A 20,716-nucleotide genomic window follows, 5' to 3' on the forward strand; every position below is an offset into this window, starting at 1 on the left:
CTTACTGCCTGGGTCTGTGCTGAGCAACATACAGTTTTACCTCCTAGAAAGGAGGTGAGTGGAGAGATTTACAAAAAACATAATGCATTGTATTGAACAATACAAAATCTGTTACCTCATATTCACAGGTTTGTATTTGTACAAATCCTCTCAATTCTCTTTAGTATTTTAATAATTTGATGCTTTGGACATAGAAGCGTATCATACTTTAAGCCAGGATGTTTTAGCATCTCGTCTACTTTAGATATTCTTTCTGAAGGATGCTCTGTTGCTGAGGGATATGTACGCAATTTGTGATATTTTTGACATGTTGGAACTTCATAAAACAGCATATATTGGAAACTTCCCGGGTGGTAACTTGTTCAGCTCAAACCTGAGTCATTTGGGGCTGGGGCTGGATTTTTGCACTACATTTTATTGCCTTGGATAAAGAAGTAACTAATCTGCAGCAGCTAGTCTGGAAAACATTAAAGGCCATTCTTAGATCAGTTTAAGGTTTGTTCAAGTTCATTCGCTCGGCAAGGGAAAGGACGTGATCTCCTTCAGCCTCTGAACTGAATCAAATGGCTCCTCTTTGGTCTGCATGTGAAGGGGGAACTTGGAGTCACCTGCAGCCCCCAGCCCCTGGCTGTCTTAATTGCAGCAGGAGCCAGTGCACTTTGCTCTCACAAAGCAGGTGCTAATGAGCAGCAGCCTTTGACTCCTGTGTATGGTTTCTGTGTTGTAAAGATTCATGCTCACCCTTGTATGTTGATCTTCTGAAATCCCGGCTTTTTCTATTTTCAGCTTTGTTCCTTTAACCTTATTCTCATTAGTATAAAGCATTGCCAGAAAGCGTTTTCCAAGGGAAGTTTCTAACTAGCTGCTTCTCTCACAATCAGTCAAGGACCGTGATGTGACACACATTGTAAGTTTACTGAAATGTGTTGAACTTACTTCCAACTTCATGATTATTTCGTTTCTAGTTTTGGCAAGGGCTTCTTGGAACTTTTCGCTTCTCCTAGGTATGGTGCAACAAAGTAAGACGTGAACTGTTACAGGAATTATGCAGTTATGGCAGGGGAAGATGTCTTTCCACCTCAAAACAGTTTCCAGTGGCTAGTACAAGCTGCTTTCTGACTGTAGTCTGTCAACGCCTGCGCTGTTTCAAGGTTCATTCACTTTTTTTTTAATGTAATAATGTATTTATATCAGTTTTTAAACAGGTTTCGACCCTGTAGGTCTGTGAAATACAGAGAAAGAAGTTGAATTCTGTAACATGGAAATTGTCCATGTAATTTGCAGGTAGAAGTGTCACTGTGAAACCCTTGTATTGTAACAGCAAGCCTGCTATTGACTCATCTTGGCCTGTGAGGAAAATTGCTCTGAGCCTCATTAAAGTGTAATTAACATTTTCGAATCAAAAGGATGCTGGATCAGTTTCTGATATGTTTCTCATGCTTATTAACAGCTTACGCTACAGATAAGCAACATTGTGTTCAGTGAGACTGCTGTGAGGTAAGATAGGAGAGAAATGACCCAAGCCCGTTAGACATACCAGTACAAGAAGCAACTGTAAGTAACAGAGTGGTATGTCTGTGGCATGCACTTACTGGCATTATGGGTTTCTCTTCAGAGGGAAAAACATTGAACAAGGAAATAATTTCATTAATTTCATTAAATGTTTATCTCTAAACCTTACTGCAGCCAGAGTACCAACATGAGATGTGTATGGCCTTGGGTGCCATAAGTCTGGCTACAATGATATCTTGGTTGCAAAAGCAGTCAGGGGACATTTGACCAGTAAAGCACATGTACGTGATTCTTCTGAAAGGCTTCCCAGCAGCCCACTAGTGGGGAGGTTGCTGTATCCTTGCTTATACCCATCTGCCCACATACAGATAGACATATACATAAGTATATGGAAAATAAGCAACTTCTAGGCTAATAAAATTAACTTCTTTATGTCATGCTGATTTAAATTGTTTCCACAGATGATAGCCAGAATGGCATGTTTGAAGTGCTTCAGCATCCTAAGAAGCTTTATTTGTGATAATCAGCTGGTTTTGTATGGCCCTGCTGTACAATATAGACCTTCAGTCTGTTTAGGTTAACCTTCTTCATGAGCTTTTTGCTAGTGACTTTGTAGATGATTTGACATAAATGTTGACCTTCTTACTGAATAAACCCCTTAACATTTAACAAAATAGTTATTTATTTGCTTGCAAAGAAGGGAGATTAAAAAAAAATCATTTTTTTGTCTTTTTTTTTTTTGAAAAAAAAGAGAACTACCAGAAATTTAATGTTTGGTGATTTAGTGGTCCATTTATAAGAGCAGTCATATGGCTAACTGTTGAATATTTGAAAGTTGGAAAAAGTTATATAAAATATGTAACAGCACTGAAAATAATTCATCAGTAATGAAAGATAACTGTCAATTCCAGCTTAGCTTCCTTCCCAGTGTTATTTTGTGACTGAAATCTGCTTTGAATTCCTTCCGGGACTCAAATTCCCCACATCAAAGCTTTTTAGAAATTTCCAATTACCCTGACGGTTGTTAGGATCCTTCCAGTGGAGAAGAAGTTGTCCAAGTCCAAACTGGCCAAGAGGCATGTGATATGCTCAGGCAGTAGGAACTCTCTCATTACCTTCTCAGCATAAGTAGTCGTAAATAAATATGTATAGACGTGTATTCATTTTAATAATTTAGACCAAAAATGAGAAACTGTGAAATAGCTTTTGAATAATGTAGCAATAACCAATATGTAGGAGATGCTGTTTTCCTTGATGGCCGTGCTCAGTAGTAGATAACAAGGAAAAAAGTGCATAAATGTACATATCTATACATATAAATACATTCATATATAGGTAGATATGTTATATACTCTTAGATGTTTTAGGTAGAGAGATGTGATATAGCATAAAAGTATGAATAATACATGTATATGTGTTATTTTATATTTTTATTAGTATCTCTTATTTGTCTTTTGTTATTGTTATTTTAGTTAAAGGTTGCATCTGCATCACAATAATATTCCCAGAGGACTTCTCTTCTGCGAGTTGACACTTTGAATCCAGCTTTTTTTTGGTATTGAAAACATTCTGGGTTCCACAGTAAAATTATGCATGATGTGCAGTAATTACACCATGTATTTATGTGTTACTTAATTATGGGCATTGCAGTTTTTCTTTCTCAGTTAAAGTGAATGCTGCCTGTTTTATGCTTTTGTCTTTCTGTTTTCATATTGAGATACTGAAATAAATGTATTGTGTAAGTAACATATATGTAAGTTTGTTAATTCCTCTTAATTTTTCAAGATCTTTAGATTTCCAACTACTGATGTTGCGATTTGAGATCATCTACATATGTGGCAGCTAAGGACCTAAAGTGGAAGCCTCATCTGTCCCTATTTGAAATTCCAGAAGTGAAAAGGTGCTGAAAAAGGAGGCTCCTTGTGGGGAGATTCTGTGATTAGTTCCTGATGCTGCTATGCTCTCTGCAGAGAGATGTGGTGCAATGTTAGCAAGCTGCTGGGGTCAGCCCCAGCGGGGCTCAGAGCCAGAGCTGCAAGAGCAGCTGAAGGAAGCAAGCCAGACAAACAGATCAGTGGACTTGAATAGGCTTTGCTGCCAAGCAAAACTTAAAATCACTAACTGTGCGTAAGAAAATTCAGTGCAAAAGTCAGAAAGCAACCAGCTAATCCGCCACTTCCTCTCTGTGATGAGAGTCTGAACTGTTAGAGCAGTATTTTAGGGATTTGTTACTACTGCCCTTCTCCTCTACCCAGTCAGAGTTTTATTCTCTTGCTGTAATAAAAATGCAGTTTGTTAGCAATGTAAGTCACAGTTGCAAGGTGGGGAAATAAATGTATCTTTGAGCATCAGAAGGTTTAATGGGCTTGAATTTAAGCTGATCAGTGCAAAAAATACCAGTTCAAGAACCCAGTCTAGTACTGAATTGAAATTTTAGGAGGTGATTTAATGACAGAAAAAGAGTGATTCTGTGATTTTATTTTTAATTCTTTCAGCTTCTTATTAAAACTGGAGTTGGTTTCTTTGCATGATGCAGTGGAACAGGCGCACATATAACTCCTCCCAGAGCAGTTCCATGAACATGTCGTAGTCTCAAACTTCATGGTATTATTTCTCTTTCTTCTTGTCCCAGAATTTGTATCAAAGGTTGAATTTCATTTTCAATGGCATCCTTGTAAATGACCTTGGTACAACAGAAATTGGGAAATTTACAGACACAGACTACTTTTCTTCTATATTCCTGTAAAATAGCTATAGGAACTTGTTTCTATGCTATCACATTTTCAGAGATACCTGATTAGTGTTTTATTTTTGAAGTTGCTGGTTATGAGGAGGGAGCAGGAGGGATAAGCAGTCTCAAGTCTGCAGATGTAACACAGGAAAGAAAAAATGAGATATTGCTGGAACAGCATGTCTGGAAGTAAGGAGAGGCATCCCGGGGTGTTTTTTTGGACTGCATAATGCAACATACAATGAATAAAGCTGCTTGGGTACTTTCTTCTGGGGGAACAAAGTGTTCCGATGAAAAACGCTAATTAATCTAAATTCAGAATTTCAACAGGAAGCTGTTTTGGTGAAATTTTTCTTAAGGACAAATATTTTGCAGTGCACTGTTAAGACATTTTTGAAACAGAGCATTGTCTGTTTCAGAGAAATGTTTAGTATGTTTAGTGCAAAGCTTTTTTTTCCTGTATAAAACCCTTCTACTTATATCAAAAAGATACTTGAATGAATCAAAGAACCAAAATGCTGGTTTTTTTCTCCTCATATTCATTTCCATCCAGATTTTAATCAGAACAATTTCCAAGTCCCAGTTACCCACCAGATGGAAACCTGGTTTCCTATGCTGGTCATCATGCTTTACTTGATTGACACCACCATTGAATAATGTATCAGCCAAAAGTGCAAAAGTTTTTTTTTTTTATTATCATTCTAAGTGCTGAAAAATACTTTAAAGTTGATGGATATAATTGTTCCATTCCTTCAAATAATAGGGTGATAAAGACTCCTTTGGTACAAAGTTAACAAGGAGCTTTTGAACAGTGTTTAAATACAGAAAAAAGCAAAGTGCAGACTTCAGAGAACACCCTGAGTGTTTAACAATGAGCTGAAAAAGAAAACCAAAAGGCTCGTGTCTATTGTGGACTCTTGGAAGGAGGTGTTTTGTTGAGTGGAGAAAAAGGCAGTTTCAGAATTTTAGCAAGACATAGTTCTGCATGTTTTGGTTTTGCGTTGCTCAAGGGCCAGCACTCTGCATGTGTACACTTAGAAAACTCAGTCAAGGAGATCAGAAACCCTAGCTACAGGCATTAAACAATTCCTCCTTTGACGTGTTAATCAAAAAGGTGAATGCTACTTTTTTCCCCCTCAAATAATCGGATTGGAAGTACATGATAAGACATTTGTGCGATGCACAAGAATATGCATAGATGTTTGAATACCTATTTCTTTGGATATAACCTTTCAAATGTAAAATAATACTGAATGCACGGAGAAACAATCTTTACTATCAGTGTTTAGCAAGCTTGTAAGAAAAATATTCTTCAATACAGTAAGTTCCTCTTCACTTACGGTAAGAAAAGGAATCAATTATTCTTAACAACGTGTGTATTCCATAAAGATAAACCATTATAATGGAATTATAGAACACAAGCAGTCTTTAAGGACAGCATATCAAAAGAGATATTTCCATAACTTATCTATTCTGTTCTTTTTTTGCATGAACAGTCATGCAAGTTCGATGTGAACTTGAATGAGGAATTCTGTCTTCGATTTATGTATGGTTATTTAGTGCAATGTTTTGTGTTTTATTTGTGTCCTCCTTGGGATAAATCACCGTGGAATGCCTCAACTGGGAGATTATGATTAAAACAAACAAAACAAACAAAAAAAAACACAACACTATTTTTTCTCTTGATTTCCCAAAGCTGTAGAGAGCCAGCATTCTTTCTCTCAACCTAGACCATTCAGTGGATGAGCTAGTACTCTGCAGTTTGGATGCGAAGAGTTGTCAGCGGGTCTGGACCTTGTTGTAGCTGAAGTAAAGGAGATACGTGCCGTAGTGAAGAATGGGTCACGTAAAAATCCTAGAGAGCCGCAGCCCAGGCACAGATTTTAAAAATGGATCATTGATGACAGATGATTAAAAGAAAGGAAGTTGCAGTTCCAGAGTTCACTCCACTGTCAGAAAATACAAAATATTTCTTTAGGCCAAGTGGTGGAGGATAAAGGTCGCATGCTTTTAGCAGGGAGTTTCTCAACTATGAACCCCATTTGTAATTCCCAACTGTGGAAGAGGAATTAATTTCATGGGTCCATAACTTCGATTATTTTGAGGTCAGAGCTGAGCATCTCTGAACGTTGACCCAGAAAATACAAAGTATATTTTCTGTGGATATAAATGAAGACATTCATAAGTGTATATATCGAGTGTTGTCTAGAAAGTGTAAGAAAATAGTAATTCATTAATCATATTTGCCCAAGCTACAGTGGATAATGTATCACAGAAATAATAATCAAATCGTAGAATACTTGAGGTCAGAAGGAATCATTTGGTTCAGTTCCCTGCTCAAAGCAGGGCCTACCTCAAGGACAAGGTATAATAAATGAATGATAACTTAAACTTTTTTTTTAATTCTTCCTGGAAATGAAGAAACTCCGACAGACAAACCTGCAGGTATTTAAGTCCTGAGAATTAGCCTGGGTGGTAGAATAAAATGGGGAATGATGTGTGGTTGGGGAGTTCAGTGGCACTGTTTTTTTGAGGGCAGGAATATTTTGTGCTACCTACTGTTTGTGAAGGTAAAGTAAAAAGAGTGCGGTATGTTAATAGTTGCAGTGCAGAAGATGGATGGTGCTGAGGGACGGAACAAAAACATGAGCTACCCCTGGTCTAAAGGAAGAGAGCTGTAGGAGGTGTATGTGAAACAGCAAGTCAGTTTGGAGCTTTCTGTACAGACTAAGAAATGAATATGTATCTGTGCCTGTTCGTCATTTTGGTGTGCCTACTGGAGTTGAAATTGAAGCAGCTGTTTTAATAGAAAAATGGCAAAGTATTTTTTTTCCTAAATATTTTTTTTCTCTAGACTAGAGATGAGCATTAATGGTATAGCAAATCTAAACTTTTTAACGGGCAGCTTCTGTGTTTTTCTGTCATTCTTGAAAAGAAAGATGAGGATGGGTTATAATGAAGTTAAAAGACTTTTATTGACATGTTTGTAGGAAATTATTAATTTATTTGTAAGCCTGTTGTGGTGGTGCTTCTGTTCCAAGGTAAGCTGCACAGGTGAAAGCTCTGCTTTGTTTTTTGGGCCTTTCCCCTCAGCCCCCAGTAGATAATCTAACACTCTTGCATGAATGGGTGTCTAGTTCAACCCTTTCTAGGTAAAAATCAGTCTGATTTTTATAAATACTCCACCTTAGTGTTTGAGCCTATATTCTCACTGCTGAGAAAAGCATTTCTGTGATTGCTATAACATGAATTTACCATGGGGATGAGCACTCTTTCCAAAATAAGCATAAATACTGAAGAAATAATTGAACGATTGCTTCACTTCCTCATTTGAATTACCAGAAAACAAACAAACCAAAGCAAACAATTAAAAAAAACACAGTATTGTGCTCTAGAAATGTAGCTGATCAATGGATTCTTCGTTAATGGGTTTCAGTCTCCTGGTGTTGCCTACATGTGTGTTTGTGGGGGTGACAGAGGAGGGTGGGTAGGTGTTAAATTGGTGTATCTATGACTAGTTACAATTTGTTGTTCTCAGGAGATGTTTGGGCATGAAGTCGTATAGAGCTCTTTAATCTTCCTGAATGATGAACTCAACTTTTTTGGACAGGGCTATGCTCAAAAAGTTACCCTAGTGTAACTAGGTGGGTTCTATTATTTGTCACACAACGTTTCTGTTCATACAAGAGCATCAGGTTGCACGAGAAGCTATGGTGGTACATCAACTTTTCAATCAAAATGCTGTTATAAAACCCAACAACAACAACAAAGGAAAAAAAAGCAATTAGGTGCTAACGTTGTTTTCTTGCAGGCCTTCTGTCAGCTTTTGCTGATGTAAGTCACATGAATGTTGTAATGGCTTAGTTGTTGAGCATTCTTCCACTGTGTATTCCGTTTCCAACCTGAAGGAAAAATACCAGAAGAGAAACTCTGTGCATTCACAATCACAAAAAGAGTACAACTTTTTCTTAGGTAGAAGTTGCTATACGTTTTTTTCATCTTCTAATTTTGTTTTGCAGAATGACAAATCCCCAGGGCGTTCCACAAGTCGATCAAGTAATATTTCAAAGGTATGTAAAATCTATTCCCTTTATGAGGAATTTAAAGAAAACTAAATTTATCAAATACAATATAGTGCTTCATTTAATTACATATGCGTTTCTGATGTTTTCTTTATAAACATCCCATTTTGAGTTTTTGCTGCGTATCATTATGGCTACCAAATAAAATCCATCTTAAAGTATAGGTATACAATTAGTCATGACTTTAATATGTGTAGTAATAATAATAAGTAAGTAACAGGTGGACTTCTTACACTTGCTTTCCACAACTGCTAACATTAATTAACATTAATGTAATGTTACATTAATGCTTTAGCTTAAGGTAGAATTGCTGCTTAATTTTTCTCCCCCTGCCCCACCCAAATAATAGTTGCTGTAATGTGTGAACTCTGAATTCTTTTTACAGGAATTTATGATTCACTGAAGCCAGGGCTGTATATCTAGATAGTTTTTAGTTTCTAGGAAACAGAGAAGGGAAGCTGTAGGGAGAGGCAGAATGAGACTGCGGTCCTTTGGACTGCAGTCCTTTGTTTTTAACCCTCCTTTTGTAAATTTTTGGTTCAGATGTGGCTGAAATCTATGCTAAAAAGCCAGAATTTACAGGAAGTTAAAGCTAAAAATTCAGTATTTTGGAATCCCAGTCTAAACATCTGCCATGCTTTATGTTTGTATGTAAAGATTATTTTTTTTTGCATCCAGAGTAACAACAACATCCATTGTACTATTGTCTCTGGGGGTACATCCCTCCCCCCCCCCCCCGTACTCTTGTCTCTGGGATACACAATGTAAAAATGTTTTCTTCCGAGAGCTCTTTAAAAAAAAAAAAAAAAAAAAAAAAAGTGATTTCTTAGTTAAAGAAACCAGCTATATGCTATATATACTATATTTTTATAGTAAGAAGAACAAAAAAAAAGGCAGGGAAAAACACGTACATTATATCTATTCTGTTCTGGGATGTAGCAGAATCTCTTCCTGACTTGATGGCTATTTTTAAAAAACACCTAATTATATTCTTACAAGCTTGATCTCAGTCAATTATATATATTATTTTCAGTAACATTTTTAAAGGCATGTCTATATTTACAATCATTGTAAAATTACGTGGATTTGATATTGCTTTTTCTACTTTTTTATGTGACGTGTTACAAAGAGGCATATCATAAATATATTCAGTGGTATGAGACGTTCAGTGACATTTAGTTTAAAATAGTTTCTACAGAAATCAATATAGATGCTTATTAGAAAGGGTGCTTGCACCTTTTTAACTATTATAAGCAGGATTTTCAGAAACACTTGTTTCTGTTTTTGTGAAACTACCTGCTAGTGAAGCTTTCCTAATGCTGAAAGATGTTTGCTTAGAAATCTAGTTTGCAGTCCATTGTTTGATTCAAAATGCCTTTTTTCATACAATGGGAGAATATGTATGTGAAAGAAAACAGAAAAACAAATACCTGACTTTTCAGGTTACTATCACATGGTACAAAGTAATAGTAACATATACTGCATCCCAAAACAAAATTGGAGGCTTCTGGATGACATAAACTAAATACCGAAGGCAAGAGTTGTATTCTGTGCAGTGTCAGATCCTGTACACAGTAAGTATCTCAATTGACATAAAAATTAGCCTTCATCCAGATTCATATTTCATAACGGTCTTAAGCTGTTTATTCATTCAACTTGTGTTTTAGCCTTAAAGAGGACACCTGAGGTTTGCAGAACATGCTCAGGCAATTTTGCATACTAGGTACATTAACTCTGAATTGCATGGTAATACAGATTAAACTGAATTGTTGAACATTTGATATGTTTTATCTGGACATAATGAGAAGGAATAGCTTTGATTTGCCATGTACCAGCTACGAGTTATTATGTACCTATTTAATCCATAGATTTTAAAATGCACCACTCCCTAGAGGGGGGGGAAGAAATCCATACTTGAGTCTTACAGTTCAGTTCTGCTGTCCACTGAGAGTGCCAAAATGTAGGATGTTGGGAAGATTTTTCTTATCTTGCATGTACATTTCTGACAAGAATTTCAGTAATAATCTGGCCAAATGTGAAGACAAAACCTAATGTGTTTAGATATGATTTGAATACAATTGTTTGCAAAGTCCACTGTGATACATGTTACCAAGTAAATAAAATAATAGCTGGCCAATATGTTTCTGTACATGTACTAGCATAAAATTAGGCCAGTCATTTACAGATTATTTTCTTGTAACTATGAAATTGCATAGCTCTAAGAGTGAGAGATTTTTTTAACATGAGAAATTGAGTGTTTTATCAATATGGGAGGAGAAGAGCAAAATCCTACACTTCCATTCTGTTTACCTGACTCAGTACCGAACCAAGTACCATGTTGTTTGTGAGCAAGAGCAGGTGAACACTGAGCATGGCAGGGCTGCAGCTCGCACTGTCCCTTGTCCCTGTAAAGCATGGTGCTTCACCTCTCCTGCACTCAGCACTCCTGCGCCTTGCCAGCAGCATTTTGCTCGGCAGGCAGGAGGGAGAGAGAGCATTTCTCCAAGCTAATTCACTCATCCATCTGTGTGTGTTCCAGCTCATTACTGTGACCTTAAGTATCCCACCTGTGTGGTAACCACTGAGTTAATTGCAGGGTTTTAAAGTAGTCTCACATCATTTTGTACTCTGCCTCTGTCCTCGTGCTGCTGACTGACAGGCAGCTATGGCTCTCTTCAGTGGGTATCCATCTGGGACGTTCACTCATTACCTTCAGCCTATACGTCATTAAAACTGCCCTGGGGTTCCAAGAGCAACTACTTCGGTTGGTTTTCCAAGCAGAGGTGATTAGGAAAATGCATTGGTGTCCAATCTGTGCCACACTTCTGGTAATAACGTAGATTTTTTCCCGCAGAATCAATAAATGGATAAACAGGTGTTGTTGCCTTCTGCCCTGCTAGCACTGGGAGCGATGGGTCCTCTTTGGGACTGACCTGCAGTTCCTATTACTTCATAGTGACAAAGTGGAGCCCTGATTCCTGAGTAGGGCTTTCAAAGCCTATATTAATAAAAACATAGAAGTACTGGAAATGTGAGTTATGAACCAGCCTTGCTATTGTGTTCCTTTTGTCTTTTTAACCGTTAGCCTTTCTCTCCCACCCATCTCCCAGACGTAGTCTTAAGCACCGTTCTGGATTTCAGAATTAGAATAATTTTCTCTGGGTGTATTTAAACTCTAAGTAAATGAAAAAAATGACTTCGTTCATTAGCTATTTGCCATCAGTTAGTTCTTGGCACTGTAGCTTTTCTCAGTAAATTGTTTATGTCTTCCTAAATATGTGAATAATTTAAGAGGAAATTTAATCTGAGAAGAATCTGGTGGATTCATTTCTTTCTGTTGTGGTTAACCAGTGGAAAAAGTCTTGTGTTTGAATTACAGCCCGTAGAGGTTATGCTTGTATGTGTTTGTGAGGCTTCCTGGTCGTGTTAAAATGCTTTCTGGAAGAAATGTTTCTAGCACATTGTAATTATCTTTCTGCATGTTAAGTATGAATCAAGAGCTCCTTAGAGGAGGATGCTTTCTCTGCAGTAAGATTTCAAATTCTCTGATGGGAACTTTGGGCTTATTTTTCAGCGAACCTCAGACTTGGAGCAAATTGCCTGATTCTTGTTTTGGCTCAATTGCTTCTTAAAAGCCTGGAGCAGGTGTTAGAATACTTTTTATTTACAAGTCTCTGAAGCATCTTTCTAATAAAACTTGGTTGATTCACATCGGGAAGAAGTGGGGTGATCGTTTCAGAATATTCATTGTGATTATATTCATTGGTCTATTTTAGAAGATGAAAACCAACAGAGAAAGTAAAGGAGGTAAAAATTAGTTCCACTCTGTGTTTGTCTTGTTTATCTCCACCCTAGGCGATTTCTGTACTGATTGCCTGTGTCACGTCTGGCTCCTCTCAGTAAATGCAAATGAAAACCTAAAGACACCAGCATGTCAAAGCAGTGCTCACTAAAGTTTTAGGTGAAATTGTTGCCAATTTATTGATTGTTTTGAGGTAGTCAGTTTGTGAGAGAGGATTGCAGCATCTCCAGGATAGCTGTTGTGTGATTGAATCCTAAAGAGTAATTGTGTGACCCCTAACATTTTGCTACACCGGACTGTACTGCTAATAGTGGATCCATCTGTGCTATTCTTCCTATTCAGTCCCAATCTCACACCTGTCATAAATGACAGTTCTCTTCAGATTGCCATGGTGTTTTTTTCAGTCTTTTCAAAGTGTAACTCCTAGTTTTCTTTAATGAACTTTGTTTTAAAATAACATTAAGAAGTCAATATAAAAATAAATGTAATGCTCTATCTCATCAGAACTGAGAAATCTTAGTTGCAAAAAATAAACCATGAAAAAACAAGTCCCTGCTCTTGTAAAGTGTAAAATGTCAGCCTTCAAAAGCACTGTTACAGTGAATAATATAGTGTATACAAAACTGGCATTAAAATTTGAGTGTTAATGGTATCTTAGTCATCCAAATGATTCTTCTTGCTCATAAACAGAATCATTAATATCAAAGGTGAAGACTAGCTTAGCTCTTAACTCTCATTATGATTCTATTACTGTAAAAAACACCAGTACAAAGTAAACAAGTTAGTGAAAAGTATTTTGTTCATCAAAACACAGAGCAGAGAAAAACAAAAACTAGAACTAGATGCAATGGCATAAAAATTATTGCTTTTTTTTTTTTTTTTCTCTTGTAGATGTAAATGTGTGGTTTTTTCTTCTACAGGATGCTTTGTGGCTTCTCCATAGAATTTAATCTTCATTTACAGTAAGCTTAACAAAAGGCAGAGCGGCAGAATTACTTAAATCTGCCTGAAATTTGAACTTGTAAATAAAATTGCATTAAATATATCTCAGTTTCAGGGGACGACCAGTAGAAGATGTATTTTCAATTTATTCTTGGATACACTTGACATGTTTTAAACTAGTGTTCTAATGAAAAGGAATACATGCAAAAATATGGCGTAATATTTCATACAGATTGTGGTTTTTAAATTGTAATTCTTGCCAACAGTTTATACTGAGTATTCCTAAATGTGCCACACCAGCACATCCTGACAAATTGGGTATTTGAAATGTATTAATTTTATGTGTTTATACAAGTGTACTTTGTGCATAATGCTTATATATAATTTCCACTTCTGTAGATAAGGAGGCAGAAGTATTTTATCACTGATTTCATCTCTGTCCTATGATATATAATACCATATAGGTGATTTGTTTCCAGTAAGCACGGTATTCAAGTGACGACATACACTTACCGTTCAGTTTTCAACAAAAATTATGATCCATAACAGACCTACTCCATACATACTGCTGGAAATTTTTATACAGCCATTTTTCACATATATGGCACTTGGAAGCACATTTCAGGTCTTTGTCCTAAAAAGAATCCAATCAAGCAGACTTTATTTCCACACTGATACAAAATTATTATTTTGCTTCAGTCTGAGGTTCTCTGCCCTTCAAAAAACACGGTGTCACCTGTTTTTCATAATGATGTATTGTTGGGGTTTCACTGTCTTTTGGCTTAGTCATATCAATATTCTTTGTGCAGCTCTCTCACTCTGGGACATTTAGATTTCTCTCTTCCTTAGGGACAGAATAATTAAATATTAAATAGACACCAGAGTCAGTTGTTCAAATATAATGATGATATCCTCACAGATGGGAATTTATTCAGTCCTTCTCCTTAATAGTCCATCAGACCAAGCAAACAGTGGGGCAAGTGTGTGCTCTCACATACATGTGCACTCATGGGAGAACTGCGGGAATGTCATATGAGTGAAAGCTGGTGAGTATACAGGAATATTTTGAGGCTTTAAGTCCTGCAGCTGGAGGGATAAGTGGAAATACATACCCCTCTTCAGAAGAGAAAATCTAAACTATGAATACTGATCCTGACTAGTTTGTAACTAAAATACTGCAAAATCCAATAGCAAAGGAGATGCATGGTTTGTGCTTCACCTTTCCTCAGGCTACGTTTGCATCTACCTCCTTCCAGACAGTCAGGAGCTGCTGGCTTCAGGGCTCTGCAGCTTCTGGAAGAAGACCAGCTCCCCTTGGGTTTCAGTCGCCTAAGTCAGTGAATCAATAAATAGTGTTATGTTTTTCTAGGAACTAAATAACATTTTTATTAACAAAGTGATAATGCCTAAAAAGATGATCCTGAAGCATTTGAAGAGAGTCATGAATCAAAAATATTGCAGGACTGCAATACAAAGAGTTTTGCAAACTATAATCCATCTGGTAATTCAAAGCTTAGCTACCAATGCTTCTGGGTATAGAGGAAGAGTGGAATTTTGTGTAGAACTTCTACCTATAAAATAAAGGTTAACATAGCTCAGTAAGACGAAAGAAAAGAAATTAGAAGCTTATTGAATCTACAACTCAAATTTGCCATTGTCTTTGTTAGTTTAATTTTTTAAATAGCAGGATAGATTTGCCACTTGTGATTTTGATTTTTCTTTAGTGGAAGGTAAACCTGCTTTGGTTTGAAATCTAAATCACTATTCTTTAGTGTGATCATACTGAGTTTCAAAGGAGCAGAACAGTTTCGTTCAGCCAAGTCATAAGTATATTTCTTCTCCTTCTTTCTGTGTTACCCTTTACTTTCTGTGTTACCCTCTGTGTCTCCCTTTACTCCGTCTCTCCAGAGGCAGATAGAAGGAAAGGAAAACAGGAGAGAAAGAAAAGTCTTGGGGGAGGATTGTGCAGGAAATGATTTCCAAAAAAACACAAAACCAAACTTTGCTGTGAAAGAAAACAGAACAGAGGTGACCTTCTGATTCATTTAATGGTTGCTGGAAAGCCATCAGTCAGACAGTAATAATGTCTAGATCTGAAAGCAGGAACTCCATTGTGAATGACCAAAGTGGGAAAAAAAAAAAAAAGGAGCATAAGTTTCAGTTTCAAGTTGGAATGCTATCTCAAGGCAGATGTTGTAAGATATACCTGGCTATAGGTCAGGACTTGAGCTTGGGTCATTTTAACCATGTTTTTGATCTTTCTAGACCCGAGAAATTATCCAAATAAAAGTTAATGAAGACTGATGGTTCCCTTAAAAAGTTGCGTTGTTTACAAAGCAGGATTTTCAGATGAAAGTATGCAGACTGGATCTCCTGCTGAGCTTATTGCTGTGCAAACTGCTATAATCTTCTAAGGTATCTGTTCCTTAGTGTGCCATTATTTGATTAGGGTAGAGTTTCACCTTTTTAACTGTATTGGCTGGTGGGATCTGGAGGATTCTGTGATACATTGCTGCTGTAAAGCATACTTACTGCGAGCATAAAAGCATTAGTCATATTCCCTGCCTGCCCTACCTTCCCGCAATTTTCAGACTTTCTGCTTAAGCAGTGTTGTAGGATGAGGAGCTTCTTGAAATGCCTTTGGCCATCCTTATTCAGAACAGAGGCATTAGAGGATTCATTTGCCTTTCTGGGGGTATCTCTGAGGACATTTTATGTCAGCTGACCGTTACATCTGGTTTGTTATTTTAAAGCATGTCTATTCAGGTATGAATGCTTTGCATTTGTGGAACATGTTGTTACCGAGCTCTCCTGTGAGGTGAAAATAGAGCCCTTTCCCCTTAAAAAGAACAAGAGCTGTGTTCCTGTGCTAGTTCCAACGTGCAGTGTAAGCAGTAGTTGGTCAGTGAGAACTCTTCGTTTTCTGTTGTTAACTGGGAAATTTTATCAGATCTCGGACATCCACAAAGAGGCCATGTGGACTGGAAATTCATACTGTTTTCATCGTTTGCGTGTCACTCTGCCCCCCATTTCTGTCTTTGAACTCTTTTAACATGGAGACGTGTGATATTAGAGCCTCCTTGTGTGAGAGAAATGATTATCTTGCTTGTCCTGAAAATGCCATATTTACCAGTATTCTTTGTGGAAAACATATGACCAACTCCTGTCAAACATATCAAAAATAATTTAGTAAGCACCCTGTCATGTCTGTTAATTGAATTGCATAGCCTTGATGAGAGAGTTCATCTAAAGACAGCAAGAAGGTGGCCAAGACAGCAGAAGGTGGTGACTGGGAAATCTCTACTAACACCACTTTTGAAGTGCCAAACCTAATCAGCTGGAGTTGGCATTATCCCTCCAGCACCGTCCTGGTGTTGATGTCGTAGAGAAATAAGCTGCCTTGCTTATAAATGGATTGTCAGACAACTTTATTTTGGGTTACTACATTTAATTAAGCTGCTGATATAGTTTGCTATGATAAAATTAGTATGGTGCTGGTTTAGTTTTCCCATTCTGATGAGCTGTACAGTATCTGTGCCGTCTGAAATAGACATCCGCTCAAGGGATACTATTTTTAAAAGAATTCATTATTCTTCCTGCCAAATGGGACTGGAGCCCACGGCATCAACCTGATCCCTCTCTTCAATAAGTGCATTATCTCAAAATATGCAGTGTGCTAAATAGCCACGTAGCAATGCAATTATAACAATAAGACCTGTGTGCTTGAGACTGTTTCCAACATCTGTTGTATATACATTCCCATTAGAGCTTGTTATCTGGGTGGATACGATATGAGCAGAATTTATTCAAATGATCGTGGTTTTGATTTGTCAGATTTGCCTGTAAAATAAATGGTGCCACCCAGAGGATTCTGTGTTTTGTTACTAAAGGTGTCAGTAAAAGATGACTGAAAATAACAGCTTATGTTATGAGCAGGGCTGATAGACTTGTTCAGTGATGTGTTTCGTATAGCACAGTATAGCAGGCAGTCCAAGGTAACACCAACCGAACAAGTGTGTGCAGTGCTGTGCTTGTGTTACCCGGCCCTTCTGCTGCTCACATGAAGCAACGTGCTCTGCTGATACAAGGATATCTATCCTAGGATCTAACCTAGGACTTGCGCATGGCTGCATGCTGTGCCCTCTAATTATACCAACTAAATGCTCCTTTAGGTATCTTCCTTGGGCTGCTGGGCTGAACAGCATGTATGTTCATTAAAAATAAGTTTGGGAATTTTAGTTTGCAGGGGAAAAGGCTAAGAGGGAAAGAAATGAGGCAAACCTGGTGGCAGTGTTGGGACCAAAGAGCAGACAGGTGCAGGTTATGCTGACAGAACTTAGGGTGGAAGTGCAAAGGCGTTTTGTGGTAAAGGTTTGGGATGGTCTTCAGCTGAGTTGGAACTGACAAGTTTTTAAAACCAGCTTAACTCCCCAGGAGTGATTCTGTTGGTATGACGTGTGCTGGCAGGGACATGCTGGACATTAAGAGGGCCTTCCACTCCTATTTAATATATAGAGATAAGGCTGGAGTTGTATATGAAATAAGGCCCTCCGGTGCCTGTGAGGCAGAAAGGGTCTATTTTTACTGCAAGTAGGCATCAGAAAATGAGTACCAGAAACACTTTTTTCTCGGTTTTAGAAATCGCTCCATCAGCTCATGTTACCATTAAAGGCTATTTTAAAGCAGGTAAAATCAACATTTGTATTTAAAAGTTGTAGAAACCTACTGAATGGAACTTGCTGTGAGATCAGAACCTGAATTAGCTGGTCCATAACTTGACATGCTGGATTTTTCTTGCTTTGTTTCTGAGGATTTAATCAGTGCAAAAGCTTTTTGCATGCTCAGATGTCAGGTTTGCTCCAATAGGGATTAGGCAAACAAGCAAAAAGCATTCATTTTTCAGGAATTTGATGAAAATTGTTTTTAGAAGAAAATAAACCTTGCTCTGAGTACTGTGCAACTGAACGTAACGTCATTATGCCGGTGCTGGGGAACTGGAAAGTAAATGTGCCTGAGCAGGGCTGAAACAGTCCAGACCTCTTTGCAGCTGAGAGTGAAATGTAAGATTTAAGCAATCAAACTAGTAATGTAATTTTTATCTTCAAATAATCAGATTTCCACCTGTCTCCAGCCCTAAATAATAAGTGTAAAAGCTTTTCAAATAATTTGTTTTAATTCTTGTCTTGATTCCAACCCTCTTAAGACTTGCCTAGCTGGCTTCCTGCTTTAATAGCTGCAGGAGGTTTCTTGAACTTGTGCAGAACTACTGCACCATCACAGTGCAGTTTTGCCATTGTCCTTGCCCCTTCAAAGCATAAGGCTTGTGGCTAGGTGGTGTAAATCTTGCCTTTGTGGCATGGGAATAACCTATCTACCGTTGAAGAGCAAGCCTGACCCCCTTATATTGCACTGAACTTGAAAGAAGCACCAGTACAGTCCTGCAGCTGCAAGGCAGGGGGGGAAGGGGAACTAGTCACAAGGGATGAATTCAGTAGTACACCCTACACCCTCGACTCTGGGGCTGGGTTTCTACAGCAGTTCTTCACCTGGTGTATATCTGGAGGGATATTTTCTCACACAGTAGCAGCATGTAGCCCGGCAACATGGCTCTGCTGCTCATGTCTGCATCTTTCTTCCTTAAGTAGCTGTGCAAATGACTTAAGGTATACCTAAGCACTTAAAACTAATCACAGAGACTGAGGTGGAACAAGATTATATACCCAGCCATCCGTATGCCATCTGTTTCTCATGTGTGTAAGAACATTTAATATTCCTTCACAGAAGAAGTAACTCAAATGTTGCTTTTGTAGAAAAAGATTTGAAATATAAACATGTTATTTCATTGATCCTTCTCCTTTTTTTCCAGCATTAGACTGCAGACACTCTAATGTTCCTCCGCTGCCTGGTGGACCAAGTCATTGAAACACCATTTGAACATTAGGATTGTGTTTAAATGCTTTATCAATTTAATTTCTTATGTTACCTTCATTTTCGTACCTCTAAGATTCATTTTGTGGAACTAGTAGTAAAGAACTAGTAACATTTTGGTGTTGATATATTAGCATATAAAGAAGTAAAAAGGGGTGCTTGAATTCCTAAAGCTAGATTATTTTGATTCAAAAACATTGTTCTCAAGTCTCTCCCAGTAGTCGATTAAGAGCAAAAATGCAAAGCAATATAAAGGATATTGAGTACCTTGGATAAAAGCAAAGTGTCAGAAGATACTTGCTGTATTTACTTATTTTTGCTTGTACACCTAATTTTCAAATTGACACCACAAAAATGTTTCTGAAAGGTGAGCTAGGAATAATTGCAATTATGTACCCTGCATATAACTGAATTTGATTTACTAGTACAAAATCTTGGGATGACAGTCTTTATATCTTTGTGTTATTTGTGCTTTGTATCTTTGTACTATTGCTTAATAGTCATTCTTTCCCTGTATATGGTCCATGATGTTGTGATACTCTTAGGCTTATACTATTTTGTCTCCATTTGGCAGTGGCACTCACAATGAGACAGTTCCATACTGAAAGATAATATCCTTAACAGCTAAAGGAACATCATGGCCTTAAGAATGCTATATATTAAATCCTTTTCACACAATACTGTACCACGTGAATGAAGAATCACAAAGCCTGGGATTTAAATTTGGATTCCATACAGTTATGCTGCCAGAAGAATGTGAGGCAGATTGAAATGGTTTGCTATTAATGCCATCAAAATATGTTTTCGGTGGAAGTATTGAGCAACTGAGTTTGCAATTTGTAGCAACAACCTTATGAGCAAAATGCTATATACTAAACATGTTTTATCTCTCTCCTGCTGTTTGAGAATGTGATCAGCTCTGTAGAGTTGCAGCCTGCACTTCGGTCTTCTCAGCCTCATCAGTTTCGTATTTTTCAGTTCTTCTAGAAGACCTGATTGCCTTGAAAACCTTTTAAAACATACTTTAATTTTCTCAGTGTTCTGTTAGTCCACTTGTCGTAAGTTTACTTCATGCTTATCATCACTCAGCATAATGTAAATGCCCTTCATTCCATTTTGAAAGGAATCATCATGGTTGTTCGATTGCATGAAAATAAAAACATCTTTCCCATCTGACATTTACAGTAGATGAAAACCAAACTGAAGTCTCAAATGTTGAAAGCTGCTTCCTCAAACAGTGACAAAAAGTAGTCATGAGCAAACGAGAGCTGAAACACTTCAGTCATATTTAGTTCCACAAATAGGTTTTGCTTTTGGTCAGGCTTCCTGTATTTTGTGATCTTGCATGTGTTCAAGAATACGCTATGAACAGCAGTAGCAGTTACTTTAATTTTGTAATCATGTGGCAAAGCAGTAAAATATCTGCAATGTATTTCATGGACAAAGATTCCAAACTGTCTAACTTATTTCAACAGGCAAGCAGCCCTACAACAGGAACAGCTCCCAGGAGTCAGTCACGATTGTCTGTCTGCCCTTCCACTCAGGACATTTGTAGGTATGTGCTGAGAAAAGTATACTTTAATCTGCCTGATACTTGTTAGTTGTTGTCTGTATTAAATAGTATGTAGCTCTTGCTTGTGCTTAGCACTGTTCATAATTTCATAGACTTTAGTTTTCATTTGATCTCCTTTGTTTCTGGTTTTGCTTTTCAGTCTCATG

The 20,716-nt window shown here is 37.5% G+C and overlaps 1 protein-coding gene across 9 annotated transcripts in view; it reads left to right on the forward strand.

Annotated features, from left to right (window-relative positions):
* Positions 1–20,716, forward strand: part of MARCHF1 (membrane associated ring-CH-type finger 1) — a 236,410-nt gene that overhangs the window by 174,482 nt on the left and 41,212 nt on the right. For all 9 annotated transcript variants that reach the window (XM_040554929.1, XM_040554927.1, XM_040554928.1 and 6 more), the window contains 2 exons: positions 8,263–8,313; positions 20,473–20,552. In XM_040554929.1, the coding sequence (XP_040410863.1) occupies positions 8,263–8,313; positions 20,473–20,552 (131 nt within the window). The remainder of the gene's footprint in view (positions 1–8,262; positions 8,314–20,472; positions 20,553–20,716) is intronic.

The sequence above is a fragment of the Cygnus olor genome, chromosome 4, assembly GCF_009769625.2.
Source record: "Cygnus olor isolate bCygOlo1 chromosome 4, bCygOlo1.pri.v2, whole genome shotgun sequence".
NCBI classification, from domain to species: Eukaryota; Metazoa; Chordata; class Aves; order Anseriformes; family Anatidae; genus Cygnus; species Cygnus olor.